The 9,482-nt window shown below is 42.3% G+C and overlaps 1 protein-coding gene across 1 annotated transcript in view; it reads right to left on the bottom strand.

Moving 5' to 3' along the window:
* Positions 1-1,263: 1,263 nt before the first annotated feature.
* The window catches only part of LOC145393552 (furin-like protease 2), a 758,736-nt gene continuing 750,517 nt past the window's right edge, over positions 1,264-9,482 (bottom strand). The window contains exon 29 of the mRNA XM_080267702.1: positions 1,264-1,474. Within this exon, the coding sequence (XP_080123828.1) occupies positions 1,328-1,474 (147 nt within the window). The 3' untranslated portion in view covers positions 1,264-1,327. The remainder of the gene's footprint in view (positions 1,475-9,482) is intronic.

Raw genomic sequence — 9,482 nt, 5'->3', positions numbered from 1 at the left:
AATTGCATCATTGATCGATAAATCATGTGCTTACATTCAGGCTGTTCAAGGGAAAACACTTGAAAATACAAAGGAATTTCTAAATAAATTGGAAAATAAGAGAAAAGAAAATAACAGAGCTCGGCAAGCGGAACAGTAACAGAAACGACATAAAGAGGGGGCGTTGAAAAGGCTATCCCAATTGCATCGCCAATCACATTCCCCATCAAAACATCAATGATTCTCCGTTACAACAATTCGCACCTTGGACGTTTCGGCATCATTCATACATTATTATTATGCATAACAGATGTTTATTCAATTGGCCCGGGACCATGTGATGGTAGAATTGTATACAATGCTGCTGCGTCTTCTCTACCTAGTTTGAATACGAGTCAGAGATCGCACTCTCCAGTGACCTTGACTGGGTACAAATGAGACAGGCACTGGTTTCAGGCTTAGGTTAGCTTCTTTTACAGCTGTTAAGCCATTTTGATTGGCTTTAAACTTTTTTTCTGACTCATTTGGGTGGGTTTAGGACTTGGTTAGGGGGGAAACCAAGGCTCAAAAACGCATCCATATACTGTACTTTACATGTTAAAATAATCTACCTCGAGATACAATATCCCACCTAGCGATGGGCTTTTACATAAGCTGCAATGTTAAACTGGGGTATGCCTGTATATATATATATATATATATATATATATATATATATATATATATATATATATATATATATACATACATACATATATATATATATATATATATATATATATATATATATATATATATATACACACTTCCCTCACCACAGGTTATGTAATGGTTAATTTTCAAATTTATAAAATAAAGCTTTCACTCTTCTTGGACACATCACAATAGAGAAAGTATGTAATCACTGGATAATGCACAGCAAAGGTATTGTATAAAATGTCCACTGATACAGAATGAACTATAATTTCAAATACAGTATAGAATAATGCTGTTAACTTTTGAGTACTTTATTTCTTTCCATGATATGTATCATCATGGCACATGTTTGTGGAGAATTATCAACAATTATCATTACCTAAAGAATCATACAGTTTCTAAACACTTACGACCACAAATCTTTCAAATCCACAATCACAAATATTAAAAATGCTATCATATAGAGGCACACAGCTCAAAGATCCAACTTGATCCACACACAACCTGAGGAAATGTTAAGTATGGACAGACTCTATGTTCTTGGTAATCACACTACCCCATGGTAATCCAGTTCTACTCAATTTTGCAGTCTTCACACTGCCATTTATTGATTATAAAAGCAAACAAGTTCTGCTATCACTAGTACTCATCTTTACGTTTTCATATAAAGCAACTCATTGTCTCTCTCGTCATCTGAATCCTCCTCAAAGAACGGTGTGACAGTAAGGGAGACACGTTCTGACTTAAGGACTCTGTAGGAATAGTCTCGTGCCCAACACAGAGACCCAGTTGACCTAGCCTGTTGAAAAAAAAATAATAAATAATAATGGTTAACCTAAAGAACTAGGGAAAGTAGAAAAAAGGTTAAACACTGTGGTTCATAAAGTAATACCTCAATATATGATACCCCTAGTGGTGATACCCCCAGCTTAACGCTGGGGATAGAAATACAGGTATTTATATATATATATATATATATATATATATATTTATATATATATATATATATTTATATATATATATATATTTATATATATATATATTTATATATATATATATATTTATATATATATATATTTATATATACTGTACCACCATACCCCACCTAACGATGGCCAAACCCCAGTTTAACAAGGGGTTTTGATTTTTTTTTTTTACCGATTTTGATGATATTTTAGACTAAAACTGTGTGTTCAGGTTGATTTATAAACTGTTTTTAGACTTAGATCAATGTGTTTTAGCCACAAGGTGGGGTGAACATTGAACATTGTCATTTTGGGGTACAGTTTACTTAGCTTGATTTTTTCCAGACATATTTGACAATTTTCAGATTTTATTTGTTGGTTTTAGTGAGCTATTTACAGGTGTTAGGCTTAGGTTAGCTTCCTTGACAGCTGTTAGGCCATTTAGATTGGCTTTAAACTTGTTTTGGGGCTCATTTGGGTGGGTTTTGGGATTGCTTTGGGGGGAAATCCAAGGCTGGTAAACGCCCCACATTACATGTTAAAAGTATCCCGATATACAATACCCCGCCTAACGATGGGGTCTTACCTAATCAATTACATCGTTAAACTGGGGTATGCCTGTATTTACACAGAGTACATTCTCACTTGAAGTTATAATTTTCTAAAAAAAATTTTCCTACACATTCCAAACTAAATTACACAATAATGGCATATTAAAGTTTCACTGATAATTACACAGCTACTCTCAGTCTCCTACTATGTAGTACGAGCAGTTTAGCTGTATACGAAATGTTATACTGTATTTTGGAGTTTGTCCCTGATTTACAATGACTGTCTGTATGGTCAGAGTGCCTATAATGCAGCAATTTGGTCAGCAGCATGATGAACATTATGGAATATCATGCCTGGGTAAGGCATAGGCTTAAAAAAAAAAAAAAAAAAAAAAAAAAAAAAAAAAAAAAGCACTTTCCCCAGCATCACCCCTTATGACCCTCCAAAACCCTTCCTAACCTTCCTAAAGTTGACCTTAAAAGTACCAGTCATTATTGAAAAGTCTAACAACACACAGATAAACACTTGCATAAACACTCTTACTGTAGCTGATAAAGAATTTGATGGCAGACAGACTTGGTCTGAGAGAAGAGGAAAAGGAGGTGTGCAGCGGGCCTCTGTGCCATATGCCATAAATAACAGGCTACGAATGTCATGTCTGGCCCTGCATTGCAAATTTTGCACACTGTACATATTTTGAAAATATTTTGAAACTAACCAACAGCTTTGTGTGTTATACACTCAATCATCGAGTAATGCCCACAATAGGGACTGGACAAGGACCGTGCTACTCAAACGCGTTTCACTCAAACAATATGTGTGCATGTATAACGGTACAGTGTGATCTGGCAACTTTATAAAACTCTCACTTTTTCCCATTCTTACCGCCCTACCCCACGTAAATTACCCCCAACTTATACCCACCATCAGGTAAAACACTGAAAGAAATATAACTACAGTAATCCCTGTAAGACCCGGACGCCCAAGTCCCGGACACCCCAAGTACCTGACATTTTGGCCTTGGGCCTTTGGAAACCAAAAATGGCCAAAAAACGTAAAAAAGCAAACAAAAAATCCGACACTTTTTTCAACCGTATTTTGGACTTGGCGCGTGGTGCCAAACAGCTGTGTTTTGCCGTGTAGTTCTGCCAATGTCCAGCAGGGCGACACTGCCTCCTCCCAATTTCCTGCCTACCCATCGTCGTGAGTGCACGCTCGTCACCATGGCCACCCATGTGCTTGCTTGCATGGTGGTGCCCTACTTGCTGAAGGCCCTGCTGTTCCTCTGCTGCCTCTTACTCGTGTGTATCTGATGATGACCCCGCCGCCTAAGAAGAGGAAACATGTGGTTCTAACTCTGGAGGACAAAAGGGAGATACTGGAGAAGGTGGACGCGGGATGGTCGACGTCCAGCATCCTACAAGAATTCAACCTGGCCTGCTCTACCTTGTTCGATATCAAGAAATCCCAGAACAAACTCACCCAGTACACGGCTGACTTCACATCGAAGATCAAAAACAACATGCAGAGGAAGAATATGTACCCATCCAGGTCTGTACAAGTCAACTGCTCCATGCTGATTTGGTACTGTCAACAATGTGCTTATGGTGTGCTGGTGCATGGTACGGAGCTGAAGGCTGCTGCTCAGAAGTTCGCAAGGCTCCACAACTCCCCAGACTTCAAGGCATCTGAGGGTTGACTCTTTGCTTGCAAGTTACGACATGGACTTACAAACCTTGAGGTCCTTTGCAAAGCTTTGGATGCCCACAAGGATGGAGCAGAAGAATTTTGGCAGAAGGTGAAGGGTTTGATCGACAGGGAGGGTCTCACTCTTGGTCAAGTCTACAACGCTGATGAAACTGGTCTATTCTATCGCTCGCTGCCAATGAACACCCTAGCAGAGGAGACAGAGAAACATGGACCTGGTCGCAAGCTCTCCAAGCAGTGGATATCTGCTTTGTGTTGCGCCAATGCTAATGGCATGCACCTCCTCAAGCCCGTTATTGTTGGCTGTGCAAAGCAGCCTCAGTGCCTTCTTGGGGTGATGGGTGTCCTTCCTGTCGTGTGGTATCATTCTGTGAAGGCTTGGTTCACAGCCAAGATCTTCAAGGACTGATTTCACCAGCACTTCGTCAAGAAGGTCATCCATTATCAGACGAAGACACTGGAAATCCCATGTGACCAGGTAAAGACTCTCCTTCTCTTGGACAATGCACCTGCACATCCGTCTGACAGAGAGTTGGTGGCTGAGAATGACCGCATTAGGTGCTTATTTTTTTCACCTTATATGACTGCTCTCATCCAACCAATGGACCAAGGAGTAATCATGGGAACGAAGAGGCTGTACCATCGGAAATTCCTGGAGGTGGTGATGGTTGTTCTCGAGGACGAGGACGAGTGCAGAGAGGGACGGGACACGTGAGGCCAGCGGACTGTGGAAGACCTTCGCCACTACAACCTCAAGTCACCCATCTACAACTGGGCCAGTGCATGGAGGGAAGTCTCTGTCAAGACTCTGGACAGTGGTTGGTCTCGTCTGCCTCTCGGAGCTGATGTGGTGCACGACTTTCTAGGTTTTGATGTGGATGACTTCCATGCGCATCTTCGAGCGGCTGACAATGAGGTGGATGTGGACGAAGTGCGTGAGTGGTTGGATGATGACGAGGGTGATCCTGGGTATCAGATAATGTCTGATATCGAGATCGCATCTTCAGTTGCAGGTCCAAGTACCAAGCTTGAAGATTCCAACAGGAGGACAGCGAGGATGATGAGGACTCTTCTCAGCGCACCACTACTCCAGCCATCCCCAAGCTGAGCGCACTCCGGGAGCATGTCATGTTCGTTCTGGACTACCATGAACACCTGGACTGTGACCAGGAGATGGGGCCCCTGGAACTTATGGAGGAAGTGCACTTTTAGGCAGCGCATCATCACTCACCAGAATCGTTGTTCCTTACGTCAATCAACCACTAACAGTTTCTTCAGGCCCGTGATCCCCGCCATGCCCAGCCCTAAATCCACACCACTGCCTCGCCAAGACAGGCCTTCCACATCCGAGCCACTGCCCAGTACATCGGGCACGGTGGAGTTGCCACTGGACATGAGTTTGCGGCTTTCTTCGGAGTCGTCTGCAGTGGGTAGTCCATCACCATGTCCCAGCGACGTGCCCCTCAGCTGCCTGCAACACCCACTCTCAGACTCTGACAGTGATTAAACAGCAAAAACTCACCACTAGACCACAGGGAAATTTACAGTGTTGTAGAGTGTTAAGAACAGAATATGCAGTGTTAAGAAATCAGAATTCAGAATGCAAAAGATTAAGTGCAGAGTGCTACTGTACACTGGTGAATTTCAAGTGCAGAGCAAGTAAGAAAAGAATGTGCAGTGTTAAGAAATTAGAATTCAGAGTGCAAAGGCTTAAGTGCAGTGTAACACTGGATTGCTGTACGTGCTTCAGGTGCACCTTTGTACTCAGTCTGAGAGGAGGCGGGTTATTCTTCGCGATGGCCACGGATGTGTTGTAAGTACCCTGTACACTGCTAAATATTTTCCATACCTCTAGTTCCTCATTTTCTGGTTCCTTTTCATATATTTCATGCTTTCTGTCCCTTATTTGTGTGAATAAAGTCTTAAGTAAGTGCTGTGCATGTCCAGTAGGGAGTTATTTAGGTGGTTTTCAGAGTTAGACTGGGTTAGGGTCCATAAGTACCTGTCCAGGAGGCATTTTCCCAAGTCCCGGGAAAACCCAAGTTCCGGACATGCTTTTGGCTCTATTATATCGGGTCTTGGAGGGATTACTGTATTGCAATTAATGATATGAATGGTATTCAAAACAGCATTAGCAAAAACAAAAATTGGGCTGGGTACCCTTGTGTTGTTGACGTGTAGCACCCCAGCACTCCCCCCCCCCCCATCCCCAATGTTGTTGTTGTCATAAAAGTTTCGCCTTCTCTTGTATCATGCAGCCTTCAGTAGGGACCTTAGGCTGTATGCTTAGACAAAATTTTATTGGTTTCATAGTTTTGGGGGATGAAATGGAATGAAATGTTTGTTAATCAGGAAAAAATTACTCTTTCACCCATGTGTTCTTGTAAGTCACCATTCAGTTTCACATCCTTCTTTTGATTTCAAGCTTCCCAACACACTTTGGACCGACTGAGCATACGGCTGGCTGTTCCTTCTCTGATTTTCCATGTATCACCCTATGAGCTTCTCAGTCAGCTCTAGGACAACATTACAAGCTTCCACTGCTGCCAGGTTCACATCAGCAGCGTTCCCACGCACGATCTTCTTCTTCTTCTCCTCGTCCTTCCAAATTGTTGTGAAGGTGCTTTCATTCGTGCCATGCTTTTTTGCCATTTCTACTTGCCTCTTTTCTTGCTCTAACTCCTTTACTATCTCATACTTCTGGGCATAATTTCTACCTGCCTCTTTCCCTACTCTAACTCCTTTACTATCCATACCTCTGGGCATACATGAAGATGCACCACTTTCTGGGTGGCTGGGGCTGATCACGTGGCATGACCAAGAGTCAATGTCCTTGCTCGACACTCAAACACACAAAAAAATCTTGCTGCACAGCGCGGGTAGAACTCGGTGTGACACAAGAAAGGATTGATAGCCATATGCTAGGACACTCCGAAATGTGTTGGGAAGCGTGAAATCAAACAAAGAATGTGGAACTAAACGCTAACTTACGAGAACACGTAGATGACGTGTTGATCACGGAGAATGACAGTGCAGCAGAGGAAAGGTTTGGGAAGTGGAGAGATGGAATGGGGTACAAGGGTTTGAAAGTAATTATGTATAAAACAAAGTGATGTTATCTAGGACTAGTGGGAGTACACCTTTACAATAATAGCAGGGATGTGGCCATGCACAGTTTGCCACAAGGATGTCAGAAAAAAATCCACTTTGTGCAGTGTTTCTGATAGGTGTGTGCATAAGTGCTATGGTGGTATTAGAGGCGGGCTGCAAAATAATGAGTTTGAGTGTGTGGCATGTAAAGGAGGGCATACAGAAGGAGAGAGGTGGAAAAAGACTGCTCTTGGTGGAGAGTCTCAAGTGTGTGGAGGAGTTTCATTATTTGGGGAAAATGTTATATGCTGGAAGTGGGGCTGGAGATGGCTTGTTGGCACGGGTAAAAAGTAGCTGGAAGAAGCTTAGCGAGTTGTTGCCCCTCCTGACACTGAGAGGATTCTCCCTCTGTGCTAAGCGGTCCTTGTATTCAGCATGAGATAGGAGTGTCATGTTGTACTGTAGTAAGACTTTGGCAGTGAAGGAGGAGGATACTCAAAGGCTCATATATATATATATATATATATATATACAGTGGAACCCCAATTATCTGAAAATCATGGGAATTGATTTTTTCAGATAATTGTGGGTAAATCTAAGGGATGAAATCTCCATGTTCGTACTGTACTGTGAACCTCATATAGTGTACTAGTATCCTTATTACTAAGTAGCATTTAATAAAGTAAATAATTATCAACAAATGCCTGGAAATGAAATTAATCATAAGATCATTAATTTACAGTACTATGAACATTATATACCGTACTTACCAAATACAGTAATGCGAAGTTAGTGTGAACACCACCACCACCACTGCTGCACCCATCCCACCAGCCACCACCACCACCACTCCTGAGTCCCCAACATCACCACCACTCATCCCACCAGCCACCACCACCACCACTCCTGAGTCCCCAACACCACCACCACTGATCACACTTGGCTAATGTATAATAACTTATGTACAGTACAGTACACTTTACATATGGAAATGCAACATAAAAAACACAACTCACTTATATTCTGTCTCACTTATAATCTAAAGTACACTTAAAATTAGGTTATGCATTGTTTCTTATTTTCTATTTTATTCACCGTTAGCCACTAAATCCTTTGTGACTGGCGGTGGGGTGGGTGGGTCATCCATTTCCACATCCTCTGCTTGTGTGGATGTGAATGTAGGTGGGGTGGGTAGATCATCCATATTGGAACAGGCAGACGAAGGGCAGCCTTTCTTCCGTGGTGTGGATGAGGCAGGTGACTCGGTGTCTGAGAAGCCAATGAACAAACAGCTGCCAGATGTAGATGTACCACTGACATCTTGATTGTCACATTTATTTTCTTGGAGTTTCTTGAAGAAGGTTCTAATGTCCGCCTGATGGATAGCCATGCTTCTCTTACTCTGGGCAAGGCTATACTGCATACGGACTGTAAGCAATTCTTGGGCAGAAAAAAGTGGACTCTTCTCCATAAAGCGGATGATGTTTTGGTAAGACTGTTCAAGTACTCCCCACATCACCTTCTCTCAGCCTTCCTCATCTTCTGAATCGCTGCTACTGTCTTCTTCCTTCTCACTTGGGGATGTGACCGATTTGATAATTTCTTCGTCAGTGTATTGCTTGGTTACTGGGAGGTCCCTGTCTTCTTCAATCCAGCATCGTAGTTCTCCGTCCTTGAGGTAGCACAAGGGATGAGTGCAGGGCGTTTGTGATACAATTTGGCTGATTATATCGTATGTATCACCTACATAAAAACCCTCAAAATCAGCAGGCTCCTCAGCATCACTCTTTTTCTTACCATCGAGACTATCCATGTCAATAACATCAACAATTTCTGGCCACATAGGATTCCAGGCTTTAACTAGCATACTCCTTTTAACTCTGTTCCATGCTGCAGCCAGAGTGTAGATGCAATCTTTCAGAGTGAAAGAATTCTGGAAGTCAGTTACATTGCCTTGCCCATCCAGGACACACTGGTGCGTGAAGTCACTCTTATAATGGTTCTTGACAGTTGCAATGAAGCCCTGGTCCTGAGGTTGGATCACTGAAGTTACGTTAGGAGGTAGAAAAACCTCCCTGCAGTTATCTAGCAATAAAATAACCTTAGAGTCCTCAGGCATGTTGATACTGCGCATGTGGTTCTTCACAGCAAGAACGAATATCTTATGAAACCAGTGCTGAAAGATAGGTTTAATCATCCATGCATTAGAATTGCTGTCGTACTCCACTGGCAAATGCACCGTGTTAGCAAAGCATCTAGGGTACTTTGACTTTCCAACAACCAAAAGTGTTAACTTGTGTGTGCCAGCAGCGTTTGAGCACACAAGCATGGACACTCTTTCTTTGTTTTTCTTAAACCCAGCAGCTACTTTTTCCGTTGGGCCTGCTAGGGCAGCTTCTGGCATCATACTATAAAATAATCCAGTTTCATCGCCATCATATATGCACTCTGGGCTTAAATCATGTTCATCTAAAATGTCCTTAAATTTCTCAC

This window comes from Coenobita brevimanus, chromosome 24, assembly GCF_032717465.1.
Source record: "Coenobita brevimanus isolate Jiangsu-jjx chromosome 24, ASM3271746v2, whole genome shotgun sequence".
In the NCBI taxonomy this organism is placed as follows: Eukaryota; Metazoa; Arthropoda; class Malacostraca; order Decapoda; family Coenobitidae; genus Coenobita; species Coenobita brevimanus.
This window is presented reverse-complemented; position numbering and strand designations above follow the sequence as displayed.